This window comes from Trichosurus vulpecula, chromosome 1 (genome assembly GCF_011100635.1).
Source record: "Trichosurus vulpecula isolate mTriVul1 chromosome 1, mTriVul1.pri, whole genome shotgun sequence".
Classification (NCBI taxonomy): Eukaryota; Metazoa; Chordata; class Mammalia; order Diprotodontia; family Phalangeridae; genus Trichosurus; species Trichosurus vulpecula.
The window spans coordinates 52,328,691-52,352,348 of NC_050573.1; the positions used below are offsets into that span (position 1 = coordinate 52,328,691).

The following is a 23,658-nucleotide window of genomic DNA, read 5'->3' on the forward strand; positions in this document are numbered from 1 at the left end:
GCAGTTGGGACAGGGCATGCGGCAAGAAATGTTAATTTTGTACCTGCTTGAAAACAAATCAACATTTGTAGATTGTTTATTGCATCATATATTTAGGTAAAAGAGAATATATCCATGGCCCATTTTTTAAGCACGATACCATTCAATATTCTGTTTGATGAAATGAGGGTAGGAAGGAATGGAAAAATACAGCCCAGAATTGTGAAAGAAGTTTGTGCTTTGGTGAAAAGGCTGGCTGATTTTAAGTTAAAAACCTTGAAATTCCTTGTTTAATTGGGGTATTAACCAAAGCAAAATTAATTTGGTGTTAACACAGTGAGCACAGTTAACATTGGATTGTCAGAGAAGCAAAGGTGGGAGCTTGAGTCAACTACTACTGCAATTAATTTTTGAGAAAGCACATCTTTGCATTAATTAGACAAAGTAAACAGTTTCATTTTAAAATTAAAGGATAAAATATGAATGACTTAACAGTTTTGCAACCACTTATAAATTATGCTAAGAATTTCTTAGTTATTTGTAATTTAATTTTGTTTTTATTAGTTTCTAAAATTATATTTTGAAAATAAAAACCATTATCCACATTCTGCCTTATAGTCCTTCTGAACCTAAGTTCCATATTTTTGAGATCGATAAACTTAACTGCACCCATTGGCAACCAAACCAGAAGGCTGAGGCAGAAACCCAACATTTGCTACAAAACCTAACTGAAAACTAAGATATTAAAGGAATGATAGTGTTGAGGGTGGAAAATATTGGGGTGTTCTAATGTTGGACTATCTCACACACACCAGGCAGATTGGAGAAGAGGAGATGTCCATGCACATTAGAGATACAAAACAAGTATTTGCTGAATAAGAAAATGAATAAATTTTTAAAAGTCACACTTAAATCATACTTTGAGGTCTAAAAAGTGTTTTTCCCAGAACAAGCCTGACTGTCTCAGGACTCGTCTGCCTGAAATCTCTTCCAAACACACATACAACTCTTCAAATCCAGGGAGGGAATGGGGTTCAACAAAACAGATATGACTCTGAGTCCCAGGAACTCTGGAGTCTCTTTAAATTCCTACCTAGTACAAATTCTTAGGTACTTGTTCAGATCAGGTATTGAGAATAGGGGCTCAAATAAACCAAGAGTCATAGAACTGTCTAGAAACCTAGGATAAAGTATCAAAGGAATTCCAGAAATTCTGAGCTTTATTTCCTAGGAGCTCACCTTTTTTCTCTCCTCCTCTCACCCTCACCACCCACACCCACACACAGCCCTCAGCCTGGGTATGCAGTGTTGGCCCCACCCTCAGGCAGATCCCCTGGCAAAGGGCCTGCCAGTGCTCACTGCCCAGGAGTTGGGACCTGAGACAGAAGCTCTAAGGGAACCAGGAATGGGTTCAGAGGACAGAACTTCAGATCCTGCCACACCTGGTGCTGAGCAGGGGGCAGACTTGGCCCAGAAGCAGCAGGCCTCTCAGGAGTGAGGCTCTCTACGCTCCCTGGGGCACTGCCGGGGGAGGTGCTCACTTCACTGTTTTCCACCGAGTGGCCTTTGCCAGTGCGCCCGAGGCTCTGGCCTGAGTCCACTTGAGGGCGTATCAGTTTTCTGTAGGAACTAGCCATGTGGGCCTGCAGTCTTTCACAGGGCAGGCAACTGAGCTCCTCAGGGAGGGACATAAGCAGATCGAGGAGGACTGCCGACTCTAGGAATCAAAAAGAGGGTTGAATGTGGTGGGCTGAAGATGGGTGAGGGTGAGGACAACTACACTAAGAGAGCACCTGAAGGTTTGTAAAGCACTTTACAAGGATGACTTCATTTAATCCTCACAGCAGCCGTGGGAGGAAACTGAGGCAAGCAGAGGGTCAATGACCTGCCCAGGGTCACTCAGCTGGTAGGGATCTCAAGCCAGATCTGAAATCGGGCCTTTTTAACTCCAAGTCCCATGATCTATCACCTCCCTGTCCCCGGATGCTGGGCCTCCCCGCCCCGCTTCTTGGCCTATTGCTCAGCCTCTTGCTCCCCTCCCCAGCATCGCTGGCCCCACTCACCTCCGGGGGAAAGCTCAAGGCCCTTGCCACTCCGGGATACACTTGACAGATATTTATATATCTTCTCAAAGTCAATGACAAAGTTTCCATTTTCGGGTGAGGCTGGGCTAGATTTGGAGGAGTCAGTCTTGGGCTGGGTGTCTGAGGTCCCAGACACTCCCACACTGGTCTCTTGGGTGGGCTCTGGGGCCGGAGGCAGCACTTCTCCCTGGGAGCAAGAGTCTTTGCAGAGAAGCTGTCTCTCGCTGGCTTGGGTAGGCTTCTTCGGAATGGAGTGGAGCAGACTCACGGGTTCTGTAGCAGCAATTGTCAGGATCTGGGAGGGGCAGAGAGAAAACAGGCACAGGATTAAGGGCCCACAGCCAGGGGGCTGACTGCTGGAGGAGATGGGGACAGCTCAGAGCAGCCCCTCACCATGAATTAGTTCTTTTCAGGGTCAGGGGCTCTTTGGTTTCCTGCCTCTTTTATTTTCAGAAATTGTATTTATTCCTTTTACAAGCCTTTCTCATCCCTCTCAGTGAAAGAAAAACAAAACTGCTGTCATTATCATACATAGTCCAGCTAAACAAAAATCTGCATTGGTGAGGCCAAAAAATGGATGTCTCTCTTTGCATCTGAAGCTCTCTTGCAGGAGGTGTGGTTCCAGATCTCCTCAACCTTTCCTGTGCTACGGACCTCTTTGAAAGTTTGGTGACATCTTCAGATCCTTCTCAGAATCTTGTTTTTAAATCATTAATGGAAATTAGAATTTAGTGAAAATAAAGCTATTCAGTTATTTAAGCATTTATTAAGCATGCACTATGTGCCAGGGGCTGTGCCCAACCCTGGGGAGACAAAGAGAGGCAACAAATCAGCACCCTTACTCTCAAAGAGCTCAGTCTAATGAGAGAGAGAGCATGCAAACAACTGGGTAACAAACCAACTACAGACAGGGTAAGTTACAGACCATCAGTAGAGGGAAGGGCACTCACATTAAAGGGGATGAGGGAAGGCCTTTTGCCTGGTGGGAGGGTTAGGAAGCCAGAGAAACCAGGAGGTGGAGAGAGTGCCAGGCATGGCAGACAGCCAGTGAAAACCCTCAAGTCAGGAGATGGAGAGCCAGTGTTGCCAGATCAAAGAAGGCATGGAAGGGAGGGAGGATAAGAAGCCTAAGGGGCTCAAGTCCTGAAGAGCTCTGAAAGCCAGACAGGACGTTAGATTTGATCCCAGGGGTAATAGGGAGCCACTAGAGTTTGCAGAGTAGGGGGGTGTAATTCTTTTTTCTCATTAAAGTTCAAAGATTCTCCTGAAAATTATTCATGGAACCCTTGGGGATGGGGGAAGCTTTCAAGCCTAGTTTAAGATCCCCTGCTCTAGCTTTTCCCCAAAAGACAGATGTGTGGGCAGTGACTTCTTAGACCATTTTGTGAAATTCTTTTCTGATGGCTCATTGTGGCTAAGGAGAGGTCCTGGGCTCTGGTATGTCTACCAAAATGGAAAGCCTTCATATCCCGTCTGGTGGCAGGCTCTGTGCATCTGTCATTCAAGGCTTAGCAGAGCCAACTCAGGAAAGCCTTATGAGGGGATGAAGTTTTTTGATTGTGGGAGTTCAAGAAGGTGGTCAGCTATGATTCAGACAAGCTGCAACAGACACTGAAGGCAGTGCTTACCCTGATGAAATCACAGATATGGAAAAGAGAAATGACTTAGAGAATTCCAGGGCCCCTGGTACCTGGGAAAAGGCAGTGGTCATCGCTTCTTCCAACTGGCTAGTCACCTTTGTAGCCAGATCTGTCCAAACCTAGAATTGAACACAGGATTACAATCTGATCACCCATGGCCACTGCTTACCTTATCTTGGTAAGATGTCAACTGCCTCCCTTCTTCCTCACCCAGCTCCATCTTGTGTCCCTCAAAGACTCCTCTCACACCCAGCCAAGTGCCACAGCATCATGGGGACCTTGAAGACCACCAGATTCTAATCCAATCTCCTCATTTCACAGATTAGGAAACTGAGCCACAAAGAGGCTAAAAGACTGGCTCTGGGTCACAAGAACATTAAGAATCTGAGCAAGCATCAGACACGGTCCTCTGACCAAATCCAATGCTCCTGCCATCCTTCCATGTGTCATGCCAATAAAACCTGGGGCCTTTTCTCTCAGACCCCATCACCCCTTGATTATGGGTCTCCTGTCCCCCACATTCTGACTTCTCTGGTATTCTCACCCCATCTTCACCTCAATGGGGGCTGGAACTTCGGACTTATGACGCCTCTGTTCCTTCTGGCAGCAGCGATGCTCCTGCTGAATTACCTCCCGGGCCACACGCCGCTTCAACGACTGCAGGAAATCCTGGATCTAGGAAGGAATGGCAGGAGGGGAGAGTGAAGGCATCAGAAAGGATGCCAACGTCCTGAGTTTGTGCAAAGCTTCCCTCAGGGTAGGGCTGAGGGCTGTCCCATTCCCTGCATCCCCGAGCACCCAATAAGCCCAAATCCAAGTCAGCAAGCATCATTAATCACATAATAATCCTAATTGCCAGCATTTATAAAGTGCTTTAAGGTTGGCAAAGCACTTTACCTATGTAAACTCATTTAACTATGTGCTAAGCACTGGGGATACATACAAAGGTAGGCAAAAACAGCTCCTGCCCCAAAGGAGCTCAAGAGGTAATCTAATCTAAATTAAATGCCATCTTCTACAGGAAGCTTTCCTTGGTTTCCCCTCCTAGGTTAAGTCCTGGCCCTTAAACAGAGACAGCCCTTTGTTTGTACCTTCTACTATACTTGCCAGATCATAGTGTGTGTTATTTGTTTAAGTCTTAACCCCCATGAGACTGAGCTCCAGAATACTCCTGTGCAGAAATCTATCTATATTCAAAAACCCATTTAATGAAGTGTTTCATAGTAGTCTTATGGAAGAGATGGAGAGATGTGGGCTAGATCAGTGGTGTAAAATTCAAAGACAAGGAGCCCTGCTGGCTGCACATTGACTTAGACAACCACATATTAACATTATCTATGTTTCGTTTTATTTTTGTTTATTTTGTTAAACATTTCCCAACTGGCATTTGACACTTCTGGACTGGATGATGGCACAATTACACAGACAGAGAACTAGAGAATGGTTGGATTTAAAGGGTAAACATGAATGACTTGGTATCAAGTTAGAAGGAAGTTTGCAGTAGAATGCATCAGGATACTGGGCCACACTGGTTAATATTTTTATCAATACTTTGCATAAAGACATAACTGGCTTATCAACTCTGCAGACCCTACAGATTTGGAAGGGACAGCCAATAAATACACTGGAAGTGGGACCACTGGGGCCAAAATTCAGTGGGGGACACGAAGCATGTTGGCTTCACATCTTGCCTCTGCCATTTACTGCCTCTGCCACCTTGGAGAAGTCATTGCCTTCTCTAGTCTTATAGTCCTTATCTACAAAATAAAGGAAAGGGTTGGACACGATGACCTGGGAGGTCCTCTCCAACTCGAAATCTATGAAATAATAAAATAAAAATTCTTAGATGTTGGTTTAAAATAATCAGCTTCACGGGATGGGGCAGGCATCGGTATTGCCTCTCCTAATTAAAATGTGAGTTCGGTGAGATGTTTTATTTGTATCCCCGATGCTTAGCACTGTGCTTGGCTCACAGCGAAGTTAATAAGTGCTTTTCCATTAGGTAGGAAATGCTGTTCCAATCCAAAGCTTGGTAAGACAGCAGTACTCTAAAAAGTATCTGGGGTTTGGGTGACTCACGGAGCCAACTGAGAAGGCAGCCAAAATAAACCTTGAACTGCATAAAGAGAGGCACTGCTTCCAAGAATGAAGATGTGATGGTTCCACTGGACTCTGCCCTGGTCAGACCACTTCTGGAGCGCTGTACTAAGCCTGGCCATATTTCATGAAAGACACCGATAAGCTGAAGAGCATCCAAAGAAGGGCAACCAGGCTGGAGAAAGGCCTTGAGTCCATGAAGGAATCAGGGATGTTTACCATGAAGAAGAGAGGGAGGGCTTAGTGGAAACATCAGAGATCGTCAAGTACTTGGGAAACAGTTGTCCTGTGGAAGAAGAGTTCGACTCATTCTGTCTGGGTCCAGAGAATAGAACCAGGCGCAATGGGTGAAGGAGACACAGAGGCAAATGGAGGCGCTGGATAAGGAAAGACTTGGCAGCAGTGGGAGCTCTCAAAGGGGAAGAGGCTGCCTTGGGAAGTCAGAGGGTCTTTTTTTGAAGCTGGACTTCCAGTTGCTGGGTACATTGAAGGCCTTCTTCAGGTTGGACGTAGATTATGTGGCTACTGAGGGCCCTCCCTTCCGGAAGAATGTAAGGCCCTCCTCAAGGGCCTGTTTTCATTTTTGGATCTCCAGCCCCAACTAAGTGCCTAGCACACAGCAGGTATTTAATAAATGCTTTTTGAATTCAATTTCAACTCCAAAATGCTGTGATTCTTTGATGTAAATATGTTAATTTCCCCAGGGCCTTGCCCTCAGAAGGTATTTCATAACTGTTGAATTTCTTGAACTGAATATAGAAAATCCCAATTATCCCTTTTTCCTCAGACCATCCACCTTCCTGCCTGAGGAAGGCGAAGAGATCTCTCCTTTCCGAGAGGAGAGATTATCTCCTTTGTGCTGGACCCATGTTTCTCCCAAAGCTGACATCAATTATTTTCTGAACGCCTCTGGCTTCAAGATAGGAGCCTGCCCTTGGTTTTCGTTCTTCCTGCCTCTTTGGGCACCCCCAGGACTCTTCTATCTGGCATACAGTAGGCACTGAGTGATAACCCAATTCGCCTGTCATCTTTGTTTCTCACAGATCTTTACCCTCCCCCATGTTTGAGTCAGACATAAGCTTATCCCCAAGTCTGATCTTCGTAACCTGAGGCCCCAGACCACAAGACTGTTATCCCTGGGAGGGCTTACAGAGATCATGAAGTCAAATGTGCTCATTTTAAATATGGAAAAATTGAAGCAAAGAAGAGGGAACTGGCTTGCCCAAAGTTACAAAGACAGGGTGTCAGGACTTACACAAAGTACTCACGGCACTGAAGGAGCACATGGTCCCTCAGTGTCACCTGAGCCTCACTTCCATCCAGGGGATCACCCTCATAGCTCTCCCCAACCCCTCCAGGCCTTTCCCATCTTAGCCTCAATCTATCCCAACCTCAGCTGAGTCTGACCTTTCACAGCACAGATTAATAATGATGATGATAGCAGCAATAGAGGCATTTATATAGGGCTCTAGGGTCTGCAAATAGCCCTCACCACAACCCCGAATGATAGGTCATTATTATTCCCCTAATACACAAGCGAAGAAGAGAAGAAACAGGGCTAAGAGCATTGAAGTGACTTGCCCAGGGTCATAGGGCTAGTTACTGTCTGAAGCAGAATTTAAATTCAGGTCTTCCTGCACTCCATCCACTGTGCCATCTAGTTGGCCTAAATCCAGCCCCAATCTCTCATCTAAAACTCACTCAAGTCCTGGCCCTGCCCCTTACCCAAGCCTCAATCTGGCCCTGGCCACACCCTTCACCTAAGACTCCAGGCTCTGGCTCAGTCCCCTCACCTTGTCCTCTCGCTGGCCCCAGAGTCTCTTCCCTGCTCAGTTAAGATCCCCTCAGATTCTCCTGTTCCCCATGTAAACCTGACTCTTGGCCACCTGACTCTGCCACCCTCTTCACCCCAACTTAGCTTTTGCCGGGAATGCCCTTTGCTTCCCTCCAGCCTCACCTCTCATCCCAGCCCTGACCCGCCTGAGCCTCGAACTTTGCCCTTTTCTCTTCAGCCCTGTTCCTAACCTTCCTCCTCTCCTACCCCCATGAACTCCAATTCCTTGACTCCTCAATTATCTTCCCTGCACTGTTCACTCTCTCTTTTTTTCCATCCTGATTCCTTGTTAAACCAATTCAATTTTACACTGTGGCCTTCTCTTGAATCCCTAGCCACTTTTTCATTTCCTCCATTATGCCTTGCCAAGACTCAGTCTTGGATCACTCCCACTATTCGCTGCTTTCCCTACTACACATACGCTACAAAATGAAGATGGAGAAAATCACACAATCTTTCTGACTAGGTCCACTACAAATCTGTTACGCAACTTCAACTGGGCCCTCACTGCTGCTAGGGAAACCTTCTATACCTCTCTCATCAACTCACTCTCCCACTCTCCACAGCAAATCTTCCAAACCTCATCCCTCCTCAAACCTGCCATGGCTCTCCCCTCCCTGCACTCTCTCAGGTAGAACCTTGCCTCATATTTTATGGAAAAAATTGAGGCCATTCACCATGAGCTCCCTCTTCTCCCCTCTTTCTCATCTCCTATCACTCAGGTGCCTTCTGCCCCTCTCTCCTCCCCCACCGGTCTCACATGATGAAGTGGCCATATTCCTTACCAAGCCTAATCCCTGCTCAAGGGGAACCCTTTCCATCTCATCTCATCCAACAGATCATCCCCCTCTGCCATCTGACTCGATCTCTTATTTTCAATCTCTCCTGCCTACTGGCTCCTCCCCTGCTGCCTACAAACATGCCCATGTCTTCTCCATCCCGGAAAAACCCTCACCTGATTCTTCCATCCTTGCTAACCATCATGCTATATCTCTTCTGTCCTTTGTGGCTAAACTCTGTGAGAATGCCATCTACAAGAGGCACTTCCACTATCCTCCCACCCTCTTCTTAACCCCTTATACTCCTGCTCATGACCTCGCTATTCCACCAAAACCACTCTCTCCAAGTTATCAGTGATCTTGTAGTTGCCAAATCCAATGGCCTTTTCTCAATCTCCATTCTCCTGGATCTCTCTGCAGCCTCTGACACCAAAGATCATTCTCTCTGTCTTGATAACCTCTCCTTCTCCAGGTTTTTGAGGTTCTCCTACTACCTCTCTGACTGCTTCTTCTCAGGCTCTGATCATGCCCTCTAACCACAGGTATCCCTCAGGCTTCTGTCCTGGGCTCTCTTCTCTTCTGCCTCTATACCACTTCACTTGGCGATCTCATCAGCTCCTATAGATTTAATTATCATCTCTATGCTGATGATTCTCAAATCTACCTTTCCTGCCCCAACCTTTCTGCTGATCTCCAGTCTTGTATCTCCAACTGCCTTTCAGATACCTCAAACTGGATGTCCAGTGGACATCTTAAACTCGACACGTCCAAAACTGAACTCATTGTCTTTCCCCCTAAACCCTCCCCACTTCCTACCTCCCCTATGACTGCAGAGGAGAACACGACATTCCCAATCCCTCAGGCTCACAACCTAGGAGTCCTCCTGGACTCCTCACTATCTCTCACTCCCATACGCAAGGTGCTGCCAAAGCCTGTCAGTTTCACCCTTACAACATCCCTCCCACATGTCCCCTTCTCTCCTCTGACACTATCACCTCCCTGGTGCAGGATCTCATCATCTCACACCCAGGACTATAACAAAAGCCTGGGGTGGGGGGGGGGTGGTTTCCTACCTGCCTAAGTCTCTCCCCACTCCAATCCAACCTCCATTCGGCCACTAAAGTGATCTTCCCAAAGCACAGATCTGATCGTATCATCCCTGTCCCTAGTCAATAAACTCCAGTGGCTTCCTATTGCTGCCAGAATCAAATACAAAATGTCCTATCTGGCATTCGAAGGCCTTCATAACCTGGCTCCCTCCTCCCTTTCCAGTTTTCTCACACCTTACTCCCCAGCAAGTATTCTTCCATCCAGTGACACTGGCCTCCTGCCTCTTCCACAAACAAGACCCTCCATCTCTCAGCTCTGGGCATTCACTCTGGCTCTCTCCCATGCCGAGAATGCTCTTCCTCCTCCACTCTGACCACTGACCTCTCTGGCTTCCAGCTAAAAACCCACCTTCTACAGGAAGCCTTCCCGAACCCCTCTTGCTTTGTGGATGTTTATTTGCATTATCATCTCCTTCATTAGATTCATTTATTTAATAAACATTTATTAAGAGCATCTGTGTGCAGGTGACCGTGCCATGTGCTGTCAGCTCCCTGAGAGCCAGCACTTACTAAATGTGGACTGGTGCATTGATTGACCTTCCACTCAGCCCCATGCCCATCACATGCCCCCTTTCCCTTTATCCCCGCCCCTACACCTCGCTGTGGCCTTTGCCCCGCCCCCAGACCCCGCCCCCTACTTCAGCGTCCCTCGGCTCCCATTTCTCACTTCTCCTTTTCCTCCAGCCCCGCCCCCACGTCAGTCTCGCAACACCCCTTTTCTCTAGGCCCTGCCCCTAGACCTAAGCCTCGGTCTGGCCATGCTCCGCCCCTTTCCCCTCGGCCCCGCCCCCGAACCTCAGCCTCGCTCCGGTGGGGCAGCCCCTGCCTCAGCTCCGCAGCCGCTGGTTCCCGGTCCCCGTCTCGTGCCTGCAGTAAACGGAGGAGTTGCTGCTTCTCCCGTAGGGTCCAGAGCGTGGACGTGCGGATCTCGGTCGTGGGCAGTCCTCTGTATCGCGCCGGAACCGCGCGCCGCCTCACAGGGGGTTTCATGATGGCCTGAGCCGGGAGCAGACGCCTCCAGTCTTTAAATACGCCAACAGTCACTTCCGGGTACGTCCTGCTACGGCGGCTGTTACAAGCCATAAAAAGCTAACGGGGAGGCTGTGGCAGCTTCGCTTTTAATCAGTGCGGTTAGATACGCTTCTGCCCCAGCGGAGGAGTGGAGTGGAGGAATGAAGCTACGTCCCAGCTGAAAAACCAATCCTTTATTTAAAGGCATGAAATTTATTGCTGCATCTGAACTGTAACTTCTACAAGATCCGAGATCAGCTGTAATGAACAATTGCAACAGACAAATGTCTGTAAAGGCAGGAGCTTCCCTAAACGCTTTCAAGTGTTTTCTTTCCAAAGCTTGAGGTTCACCTTTGCCCTAAACTTCACCACATTCAGTGGCTCCCCATTGCCCTATAGCTTGTTTGTAAATAGTTGTTACTATGTTGTCTTCTCCATTAGATTGCAAGCTTGTTGAGCTCAGGGACTGTCTTGTTTGAATCCCCACCACTTATCCCAATGCCTGGCGGTGAGTCTGTCAGTCAGTAAACATTTATTAAGCTCCTACCATGTCACTGTACTAAGCTCTGGGGATACAGAGGCAAAAGACAGCTCCTGCCTTGAAGGATCTTACGATTTAATGGAGCCAACAAGCAAAGAAATATGTAGTAACAAGGTCTATACAGGATAAGTAGGACATAATTAACAGAGGGAAGGCACTAGAGTTAAGAGACTGGGAAAGGCTTCCTTCCTGTAAAAGATGAGATTTTGGTTAGTACTTAAGAGGAAGCTAGGGAGGTGCAGTGGAGGAAGGACAGTCTTCCAGGGATGGGGGACAGCCAGAGAAAATGCCTGGAATTGGGAGGTGGAGGGTCTGGTTGATGGAACAGCCAGGAGGCCAGTGTCACTAGATAGAAGGGTATTCGTTGAGAAATAAGGTGTGAGAACACCAGGAAGATAGGAGGGTGCTAGGTTATGAAGGGCTTTGAATGTTAAATAGAGCATTTTGTATTTGATGCTGGTGGCAACGGGGAGCCATTGGAGTTTATTGAGGGGGTGGTGACAAGGTTGGATCTTTGTTTTAGGAAAATCACTTTAATGGCTGAATGGAGGATAGATTGGAGTGGAGAAAGACTTGAGCAGACTTCAGAGACTGCAGACCTACCTGCAGACTATTGCAATAATCCAGGTGTGAGGTGATTTGGGCCTTCACCAAGGTGGTGGTGGTGTCAAAGAAGAGAAGGGACAGGTGGGAGAGATGTTGCAAAAGTGAAATTGCCAGGCTTTGGCAACGGATTGAATATGCGGAGTGTGAGGAGTCCAGGATGACTGGACTAGGTTGTGGTGTTACCCTTTAGAGTGGTATAGAAAGTAGGAGTGGGAAATGGTTTAAGGGGAAAGGCAGTTTTGGACATTTTGAATTTCATACTGGACATCCAGTTTGGGGTATCTGAAAGGCAGTTGGAGATACAAGACTGGAAATCAGCAGAAAGGTTGGAGCAGGAAAGGTAGATTTGAGAATCATCAGCATAGAGATGATAATTAAATCTATAGGAGCTGATGAGATCGCCAAGTGAAGTTGTATCTAGAAGCTTGACTTCCTACCCACCAAATGCCAGTTATACAATGCCCGTCACAAAGAGGTATCTAGAGAATAAACCCATTTATCCAAGTTAATAGCAAACAGAAATCAGAGAAGTGATTCACTACTTCACCTAGTGAAGTAGTATAGAGGGAGAAGAGAAGAGGGCCCAGGACAGAAACCTGAGGGACACCTATGGTTAGAGGAGGATCCAGCAAAGGAGGCTGAGAAGGAGTGGTCAGAGAGGTAGAAGGAGAACCTCAACAACCTAGAGAGGCAAGGGTACCACGGAAGAAAGGATGATCCTTGGTGTCAGAGGCTGCAGAGAGGTCAAGGAGAATGAGGATTGAGAAAAGGCCATTGGATTTGGCAACTATGAGATCACTGATAACTTGGAGAGTAGTTTTGGTGGAATAGTGAGGTCATAAGCAGGATTGTAAGGGGTTAAGGATTGTAAGAGTGAGAACAGAGAAAGTGGTATTTCCTATTGCAGATGGCGTTTTCAAGGAGTTTGGCCATGAAGGGCAGAAGAGATACAAGATGATAGTTATCAGGGACTGAAGGATCAATTGAGTTATTTTTTTTTTAAGGATAGGGGAGACAAGGGCATGTTTATAGGCAGTAGGGAAGGAGTCAGTAGAAGGAGAGGTTGAAAATAAGTGAAAGAGTGGGGACAACTGTTGGAGGAAACAGGATAGAGTGGGATCCATTGAGCAAGTAAAGGGGTTAGCCTTAGTAAGGAGTGAGGCCACCTCTTTATGTGAGACAAGGATGAAGGAGATCGTGGGAAGAAGTTAAGTCCAGAGCCTCAGTGCACCAGAATATTCATAGTAGTACTTTTTGTGGTAGCAGAGATCTTGAAATAAAGACCTCCAGTGAAGGAGCTTTTTCCACTGGGGGATATCTCTAAATTTTCCTGATATCAAGCCTACATTTTCTCCTTTGTGTCTCCCCCTTGTCCCATCATGGCTTTTGGTTCTGTTTTCTGGAATCAAACAAAAAATCTAATCTAATTTCTAAATGGCAGCTTTTCAAATATTTGAAGAAAGCAAAGATATAGCAGTAGAAGGATTTGGTTGAGCCATAGAGATCGCCTATTGCAGAGAAAGAATTCTTACAAGTATAAGTAAAAACTAAACTACAAGTAACCTAGAGTTCACCCCTAGTGCATTTGCATAAGACTCTAACGAGGGGTGAGGAACCTGTGGCCCTAAGGATTTGTTCTGTGAAATTTGGACACAGTCAAAGGGCCGCACTTGAGGACCTGGAGAGCTATATGTGACCTCAAGGCCATAGGTTCCCCACTCCTGGGTCTAAACATCCATGCAGAGAAGGATTACTTGATTCTCAGTATCTGTGAGGAGCAAAGTTGTTAAGGGCTTGGGGGAAGACAGATCCTTCTCTTCTGTAGCTTTGAGAGAGGATTCACCGGGATTCCAGGCCCTTTGCATTCAGAGTCCCTTGGAGGGAAAGAAAGATTTTGGGAAGAAGCAGAAACATAGAGCAGCTTGCTCGACATGTCGTTGATTTTCAGCTTGCTGCAATAGAGACTTTGGTGAATGTCCTCTTGGATGAGATAGGGACCTTCAGTTGAGTTGAGATAGATTGCTCCCAGCGGTAGAACCCATTCATTCTATATATTGCCTGGTATTTTCTAATCTGTAGGACTTCTCTGATTTCTGTTTGCTATTAACTTGGATAAATGGGTTTATTCTCTAGATTCACTCTTTGTGACGGGCATTGTATAACTGGCATTTGGTGTGTAGGAAGACAAGCCTTTAGATATGGCTTGAGGCACTCCTTCCCTATTAAGAGATCACGACCAGGAAAGCAGCTTGAACTTATTAATCATTTTCCATAGACTAACACTATTTGGGTTGGCAGAAAGATATAATTCTAGTCTAGTATTCCTCTTTGAGGGCAACCAGGTGGCACGATGGATAAAGTGACAGTCCCTGGAGTCAGGAAGCTTCATCTTCCTGAGTTCAAATCTATCCTCAGACACTTACTAGCTGTGTGACTCTGGGCAAGTCACTTAACCCCGTGTTTGCCTCAGCTTTCTCATCTGTAGAATGAGCTGAAAAAGGAAGTGGCAAACCACTCCAGTATCTCTGCCAAGAAAACTCCAAATGAGGTCACAAAGAGTCAGAAACGCCTGAAAAATGAACGAACAGCAGTGTGCCAGGTACTGTCCCTCATGTTGAAATTGACTAATCTGAACCCTTGTAATTGACCTGAGTTTTGTTGCCTCTCCATTTTAACTTTATTTACATTGTTACAGTTATCGTGTGTATGGTTCTTTTGGCTCTACTTTCTTCACTCTGTGTCACTTTCCATATTTCTCTGAATTAATTCTTTGTGTTTGTCATTGCTTGTGGTAAGGTAATATTCTATTAATTTCATAGCACTCAGTGGTAGCATAGTGGATAGAGCCCTGCGCCCAGAGTCAGGAAGATCTAATATCAAATCTGGCCTCAGACACAATCTGCTATGTGACCCTAGGCAAGTAACTTCACCTCTGTCTGCCTCTGTTTCCTTAACTGTAAAATGGGGATAATAATAGCACCTACCTCCCAGGGTTGTTGTGAGGATAAAATGTGATAATAATTATAAAATGCTTAGCACAGTGACTGGCACATAGTGGGTGTTTAATAAACGCTTGTTTCCTTCCTCTTACGTGAAAGGTCACCAGAAAAGATATTCCAGGTTCCAGGTAATCTTGGGACCCATGACCACTCCAAACAATAGCTCATAATATCTTTAGTCTTCCTTAGTTTTAAAAATTATATTGACATTTTGTTTTTCTATTACATTTAGGATTGCCCCCACTCTGTGACAGGTCTCTTGGAACAAAGTAAACAATTAGGTGAAACTTAATACAGTGACTACACCGGGGAGTGCACACAACATTGTACATCTGTAATATTCTACCTCTCTATTGAAAAAAATAGAAATCGATCTCTTCCTCCCATCTCTCAACCCACTGAAAAAATAGAAACAAAAAATGAATTCCTTCTAACAAATATGCTTAGTCAAAGAAAACAAATTCCCACATTGGCAAGGAATCATGATTGGTCTAAACTTTCCTCTGACCTTCCAGCTTCTGCTGTTTGTGTCCCCTGAGGGAAGGTGACAAGGGCAAACCAAGTTCTGTCAGTGCCAGCACAAGGCAATTCCCACCTTCTGCTGCCATCCTGATCTACCAAAAGGAATATGGAGAACCTCTAGCACAAAAAGATCAATTTTCCTTTTGACCCTTCCCTCTCTTGCTGTGCCTCTCCCTGGAGGGAAGAGATAAAGGAAAGGTGGTGGGACTTTCCTCTATTGGTTTACCATGTTCTGCCTAATCTTTGAAGAAGAGAAGTAGTGAACAAGGCCTTCCTTCTGACCACTTAGCCAGGTACCTTCTATCTCATGTTGCCTTTGTGTTTAGCCCGGATCTCCAGCGTCCTTTGGGAAGATGAGCAGCACCTTCCACTCAATGATGAGCATTCTCATACCTGATCATACTTTACATCTCCTCATAACTCTGAATCCTTGTGAGTCATCATCTAAACTCCATTCCTCACCCCTACTACCCAATTCCTTATTCCCATCCGTCTTCTGTCTCTTACTGAAACCTGGCTTCTCCCTGGTGATGTAGCCTCCCTGCCCACCCTTTACAGTACTGGATGTACCTTCATTCATTTCCCTTGGCTCCCTCGTCAAGTTGGAGGTGTTGGAATACTCTTTGCTCCCCATTGCCACTTCTAGGTTCCCTGCCTACCTCCATCACTCAGTAACCTCTCCTCCTTTGAGGTTCATACTGTTCATCTCTGCCCCCCAATCAAAATCCCGATAGCTCTTGTTTACAGACATCCTCTTCTTTCTGAAATAGGATTGGTACATGGCTCATAATTTTTCTCTTCCACAGCTTCTGCCCTCATATTAGGTGACTTCATCATACATATTGACACTTCTTTAAATACCCTAACCACTCAGTTCCTCAGCCTACTCACTTCCCATGAATTACTCCTCCACCCCTACCTCAGCCACACATGAAAAATAGTCCTACCTTTGATCTCTCCATCACCCAAAAGTGCACCGCTACCATGTTTAAGACCTTCCTTATCTGACCATAATCTATTGACTTTCCACCTCTCCCTCTGCCTTTTCTTATCAAATCCTGTTCTTTGTCCACACTGTGACCTCCAATTCCTTGACCCCTTAATTGTGCCCTAGGCCCTCTCCCTGTACTAGCCACTCTTTTCTCCTCTTCACCCCTGGGTGAGCTGATTCATCTCTACATTGTCTTCTTCTTTTGAGTCCTTTGCTCTCTTTTCATTTCAACAGTTGTGAAAGGCCCGGACTTGGATCATTCTCACCATCCACCGATTTTCCCTTTTACTCCTACATATATGTTGCTTAATGAAGGTGGAGAAAATCACAATAAGCATTCTGACTGGGTCCAGGACAAATTTATATTGCATAACCTCAACTGGGCTCTCACTGGTGCTAGGCAATTGTACTATACCTTCCTTATCAACTCACTATCCCATTCTCCACAGCCACTCTTCCAAACCTTTTCATCCTTTCTCAAACCTTCCTTGGCTTTCCCTCCTCCCATTTTCTTAGCTGAGAAGTCATGTTCTTCTCCTTCATCCTTGTCCTACATGATAAAGTGGCCTTACTCCTTACCAAAGTTAACCCCTTTACTTGTTCAAGAGATTTCATTCCATCCCATCTATAACAGATTGCCCCCTCTGTCACCCCTACTCCTACTCATTCATTTATTTTCTCACTCCTTACTGCCGACAAACATGCCCATGTCTCCCCCATCCTGAAAAAAAAACCCTCCCTTGATCCTTCCATCCCTGTTAATTATCATCCTATTTCTCTTCTGCCTTTTTGTGGCTGAACTCCTTGAGAAGGCTGTCTGCAACAGGAGCCTCCAGTTTCTCTCATTTCACTCACTTCTTAATCCCTTACAGTCCTGATTATCTCCTCACCATCCTACCAAAACTGCTTTCTCCAAAGTTAATGACCTTATAATTGCCGAATCCAGTGGCCTTTTCTCAATCCTTATTCTCTGTGACCTCTCTGCAGCCTTTGACACTGTTAATCATTCTCTTTTTCCTGATGCTCTCTTTTCTCTAGGTTTTTGGGACACCACTCTCTCCTGAGTCTCTTCCTAAATATCTGACCTTTTCTGTTTCCTTTGTTGGATTCTCATCTAGACCCTCCAATCTTGAACTCCAGCTGCCTATCAGACATCTCAAACTAGACATCTTATACTCAACATGTCCAAAACAAAACTCATTTCTACCACAACCCTCACCAAACCTTCCCCATCTTCAGCCTTCCCTATTATTGTAGAGCAGTGGTGACAAATTCAAATGGTGTCAAATACCACTAAATGGTAAATAAAGATCCTTATGTGTTGCATATTGACTTAGAAAACCGCATATTAATAGTTATTATGCTTTATTGTTTTTTAAATTTACTTTGTTGAATATTTCCAATTACGTTTTAATCTCGTTTGGGCCAAACCCAAGAGTGTTCTGAGCTGCAGCTATTTCAGTGTTTGATACCTCTGCTGTAGAAAGCACCCCCACCCACCCAATCTCTCAAGCTCCCAACCCAGCAGTCATCCTGGACTCCTCCCTGTCTCTCACCCCCTCACATCCAAGCTGTTGCCAAGGCCTGTCAATTTTTGCAACATCTCTCAGTATGGCCTCTTCTTTCTGTAGTACCTTAGCTTTCTTAATTATTTTCTACTTATCTTCTATATAGCTTATTTATACAAATTTGTTTGCTTGTTGTTGTATTAGGAGGGCAGAGTTTATAATCTCAAAGAGGATCATAAACATGTCTGAAACGTTCGGAACCGCCGGATATAAGAAACTCTCAAAGTAGAAGGCAGAAGAATCAAAACATTTATTTAGGCTCCACAGTAACCAACCCATGAACCAGCAACCCCATTTTGATATATTGATCAAAAGCTTCCAGGCCCAATAAGTACGCCTTGAAAGAGTAACCAGGAGGCTACAGAGAAGCATGATTGCGTAAAGCAAAATCATGCTTCCCCCTCGATGGTAATAAGATTACCCACTGGCCTGAAGTCTTTGTTCAGCTTTCTCCCGTAGGTCAGCTCTGCTACTGGCAGCTCCTGCTTCAGCTGTGGCTGTGTCTGTAACTGACGTAACTGTCGTAACTGCCTCTGTAACTGCCTCTGGCTCCAACTGTCGCTGTAACTGTCGCTGTAATGGCCTGAAGTCTTTGTTCAGCTTTCTCCCGTAGGTTAGCTCTGCTACTGGCAGCTCCTGCTTCAGCTGTGTCTGTGGCTGTGGCTGTAACTGACGTAACTGTCGTAACTGCCTCTGTAACTGCCTCTGGCTCCAACCGGAAAAGGAAGAGAGCTCTTCAAACTGTCCTCTCCCCTCTTATAGGGTTTTTGACATCATCAAGCTCCGCCTGAATGACCAGGGCTGATTGGTTCTTGAGTTGGCCCCTCCCCCTAGGGTAGAGGTTAACACCTCCCCTCAGCCAGCCCCATGACTCATCACACAGGAAGTTGTCTGCTTCCCGGCATGCTCCCCGGGCCTCCTGCCCCGGAAGAGCAAGCCACAGTGTCCAGAGGCTCAATGAGGTAAGCTGAGTCATTCAAAGAAAACAAAGGCCATTCTGGTTACACTCCACCCCTTGTTATAGGATACATAATCTAATCAGCCATGTATCCTAGAACATACATTGTGATCCAATTACAAAGGAAACTAAAACATATCATTCATTATAAAGCAAAACATATCATTCAGTGACATTCCCAAACATTGGTTAACGATTCAAATGCGATCCACCCCTAGATCCCAGCAAAATAATCTCTTCAATCAATCATCCCCAAAATAATTATTAATAATTCAAATGTCCACCCCTAAATCCTTGTATCCATTACATAGGATCAATAATATCATAACAATAAAACAACACAGCAAGGATAACACAAAATAAGTAAACAGAACACTATCATCATTTCCACCCCCCTTGAACGATTGGGGCTCAAAATCTTGGGGTGAGGGGTGAAGGTCTCATTTTCCATAGCTTCTTCATGCTGAAATTGGATGTAGAGATGGCCCTGCCCCCAAAAAGTCCCATTCCAGAGGTCATTTCTTTAACGAGCTGGCAGGAATTCCAAGAATGCTACATGCTTAGGCAGTCACCGGAAAGTGCAGGGTGCTTAAGCCTGAAGGAAACAAAACTAGCAACAAGGTTAGCCAAAACAAAGGACAAAAAGAATAGACAAGTATGGACTATAATTCTTCAAATAAAATCATCTCAAGTTTGGTTGAGATTTCAGTTATGCAAAGATCCAACATCAGAGCCAAACTCAGGTGGGAAATGTTTCTTTTCAAAAGGAACATAATGAGGAAGCCAAGAGGATCCCACCCTAGATAGAGACTAAGATTGTCCTCCCAGCCTTTCCCCAAATGTACAAGTTTTCATCCGTTAATCACACAAAGTTACCTTCCTCTGAGTGGCTTATGGCATTTACCAGCATCAGCCATACCTGTGGAGTCTGTGAATCTATTATTATAACCTATTCACGGTAAAATATATGGTTCAGGGGTACGATTTGGTAATTATTTTCCCCTGAATAGACAACTGTTACAGTGTTGTCCTTCCCATGGGCTATAACTTCTGCAGCCTTTGGAATATCATCTGGCTTCCGTTTTACCCATACCTTAGCTCCTGACTTTATTCTATCAATGGAGCAAGACCCTTTTGCCCCTCTAGTAGTTATTTTGGGAGGAGGGTCAGTTTTCACAAAGGGTATTTTTTCACAGGGGATAATAATGACTTGAACCATCCTATCATTTCTACAAAATTGTACAGGTTTTTTACCCATATTCTGGAGTGTCACAACAATTTCTTTTTGATAATTAGAATCTATCACTCCAGCCAATACATGTATTCCTTGAGCCGCTAATCCTGGTTTAGGTAATATCCGTCCAAGATGATTCTTGGGGATTCTCATACATACTCCAGTAGGGGTTTTTCTTATCTCTTTCCTATTTAACCTAAAATTCTCTATACAATGTAAATCATATCCTGCTGAACCAGGTGTTCCTGGACTTGGTAGTGGGACATCTTCCCTCACAGTCCAAAATTCAATGTTTTGGATCTCACATGTTTGCTGTTCTCTGATCTGCAGATTTGGGGTCATCATTCTGGCTAGAGGTGTACTTCCCCCTAAGGGCCTATTATTCAAATTACGTAAGGCAATAGACAAATTATCCTTCCAATGTCGATATGAATTATTTGAGCTTAATTTTCTCAGCTGTTCTTTCAACAATCCATTCATTCTTTCAATTAGCCCAGATGCTTGTGGGTAATATGGAATATGATATATCCATTCTATATTATTCAACACACAATATCTTTTCACTTCTTTGCCCTTGAAATGTGACCCATTGTCACTTTGAATCTGCATTGGGGTTCCATAATATAAACTTACAATACCTAGAGTTTTACAGGTGTTTTTCTGAGTTGCGTCTTTATAAGGACAAGCCACTAGTACACCTGAATAGGTGTCAACACACGTACATACATATTTACATCCTTTATCCTGGGGTAGTGGGCCAATATAATCTATCTGCCAAATTTGGGCTGGAACTTTTCCCCTTGCTATTTCTCCAGTAACTATCCTAGGAAGAGTTCGTTCTTTTTCTAATTGGCATATACAACACTCCTCTGTTATTTGTTTTAACAACGCATGAGAAATACTGATACCTCGATCCTGTGCCCATCGATGGGTAGCCTGGACCCCTAAATGGCCAGCAGTCTGGTGGACCCATCTTGCTAAGGCTGGGTCATCAGTTGGAGTCGGAGTAGGGACAATACATTCAGTAGCAATCTTTGCTAGTCGATCCGCATGTGCATTGTACTCACGTTCTGGTGTGGTCAGGGTTGCATGAGCATCAACATGAAAAACTGACAGATCTGTAACCAAAGACATGTCCCATATATTTTCCCATAACTCTTTACCCCAAACTTGTTTGCCATGAATCTCCCAGTTCTGATTCCTCCATATAGGCATCCACGTAGCTAATCCATTAGCTACCGCCCACGAGTCAGTAAATATATGACACTGTCCTCCTTTCTCTGCTCTGATGGCCTGATGCACTGCCATCAGTTCAGCATATTGGCTACTTCCACCTATCCCAGAACTTTCCAGAGTTCTCCTCGTACAGGGGTTATAGGCTACTGCTTTCCAATGTCTCTTCTGTCCTAAATATTTTGCTGTCCCATCAGTAAACCAAGCATGTTTCTTCTGTTCTTCATTTAGTCCGTCATATCCATTATTCCATTTCACTAAGGATGGTACCATCTGTTGCTTAGATTCAAGGGGCTTTTCATTGCTCTCAGTATCAATGTTCGCCACAGATTCATGTAGAGCAGAAACTCCATTTTTGCCTGCTCTGGACCTATTCTGAATATACCACTTCCATTTGATTATGCTAATTATGCTAATCCATTGTGCTATGCACGCGTGGGTTCGAATCCCATCCTCGTCGCCAAATGTATTAGGAGGGCAGAGTTTATAATCTCAAAGAGGATCATAAACATGTCTGAAACGTTCGGAACCGCCGGATATAAGAAACTCTCAAAGTAGAAGGCAGAAGAATCAAAACATTTATTTAGGCTCCACAGTAACCAACCCATGAACCAGCAACCCCATTTTGATATATTGATCAAAAGCTTCCAGGCCCAATAAGTACGCCTTGAAAGAGTAACCAGGAGGCTACAGAGAAGCATGATTGCGTAAAGCAAAATCATGCTTCCCCCTCGATGGTAATAAGATTACCCACTGGCCTGAAGTCTTTGTTCAGCTTTCTCCCGTAGGTCAGCTCTGCTACTGGCAGCTCCTGCTTCAGCTGTGGCTGTGTCTGTAACTGACGTAACTGTCGTAACTGCCTCTGTAACTGCCTCTGGCTCCAACTGTCGCTGTAACTGTCGCTGTAATGGCCTGAAGTCTTTGTTCAGCTTTCTCCCGTAGGTTAGCTCTGCTACTGGCAGCTCCTGCTTCAGCTGTGTCTGTAACTGACGTAACTGTCGTAACTGCCTCTGTAACTGCCTCTGGCTCCAACCGGAAAAGGAAGAGAGCTCTTCAAACTGTCCTCTCCCCTCTTATAGGGTTTTTGACATCATCAAGCTCCGCCTGAATGACCAGGGCTGATTGGTTCTTGAGTTGGCCCCTCCCCCTAGGGTAGAGGTTAACACCTCCCCTCAGCCAGCCCCATGACTCATCACACAGGAAGTTGTCTGCTTCCCGGCATGCTCCCCGGGCCTCCTGCCCCGGAAGAGCAAGCCACAGTGTCCAGAGGCTCAATGAGGTAAGCTGAGTCATTCAAAGAAAACAAAGGCCATTCTGGTTACAGTTGTCTTGCCCATTAGACTGTAAGCTTCTGTCTTTGGCTTCCTTTTGTATCCCTAGCACTTAGCACAGTGCCTGGCACTTGGAGGGTGCTTAATAAACATTTACTGGCTGACTACTGACTGATTGTAGTGATCATAGTTTTTTCATATCGATCATAGCTTTCAAAGTTGTTTGTTTGTACAGTGTTGTTACTTGGTATACAATGTTTTCCTGTTTCTGCTCAATTCATTTTCATCAGTTTATAAAAGTCTTCAATTGATGCTTTTATATATTAATGTTATAGTATAAATTGTTCTTCTGGTTCTGCTCACTGTGTAATTCATAGAAGTCTTTCCATGGCTCTTTGAAATCATCTATTTTTTCATTTCTTATAGCCCAATAATATTCTGTTACATTCATATGTCATAACTTGTTAAGCTATCCCTCAGTAATAGAAAGAATTTAGGTTTTTTTAGTTAATTCTTTTGCTATTTTTGCAAACAGTTTATGTAATATTAGAATTAATTGTTCTTTGAATGTTTGATAGAATTCTCTTGTGAATCCATCTAATACTGGAGTTTTTTTCTTTGGAAGCTCATCTATGACCTACCTGTTCAATTTCTTCCTCTGAAATTGGGTTGTTTAAAATTTCTACTTCTTGTTCTGTCAATTCGGGTATTTTATATTTTTGTAAATATTAATTTTATTTTATTTAAGTTGCCAATTTTATTGACATGTAGTTGGGCAAAATAGTTTCTAATAATATTCTTTATTTCTTCTTTATTTGTGAGAAATACTTCTTTTTCATTTATGGTACTACTAATGTGGTTTTCCTCTTCTTTTTAATCAAATTAGCAAATGATTTATCTATTTTTACATAGCTCCTAGTTCTATTTTTTAATTCAGTTTTTTGTTTTCAATTTTGTCAATCTCTCATTTGATTTTTCAGGATTTCTGTTTTGGTTTTTAATTGTTTTTTTTAATTGTTGGTTTTCTAGAATTTTAGTTGCATTCCAAATTCATTGATTTTTTCTCTGTCTGTCTGTCTGTCTGTCTCTCTCTGTGTGTGCATTTGTTAATAAAAGTGTTTGGAGTTATACCTTCTCCTCTAAGACCTGTTTTTGCTACATCTAAACATTTTTTGTGTGTTGTCTCATTGCTGACATTACCA

At 44.5% G+C, this 23,658-nt stretch overlaps 1 protein-coding gene across 1 annotated transcript; it reads right to left on the reverse strand.

Moving 5' to 3' along the window:
* Positions 1-47: 47 nt before the first annotated feature.
* On the reverse strand, positions 48-10,583 carry SNAPC2 (small nuclear RNA activating complex polypeptide 2). Its single transcript, XM_036736353.1, has 5 exons — positions 10,318-10,583; positions 4,259-4,378; positions 3,754-3,822; positions 2,043-2,358; positions 48-1,696 (listed from the first exon to the last, which is right to left on the reverse strand). Exons 1-5 carry the CDS (start codon positions 10,510-10,512, stop codon positions 1,335-1,337), a joined length of 1,062 nt encoding a protein of 353 aa, XP_036592248.1. The 5' UTR covers positions 10,513-10,583; the 3' UTR covers positions 48-1,334.
* Positions 10,584-23,658: the final 13,075 nt, after the last annotated feature.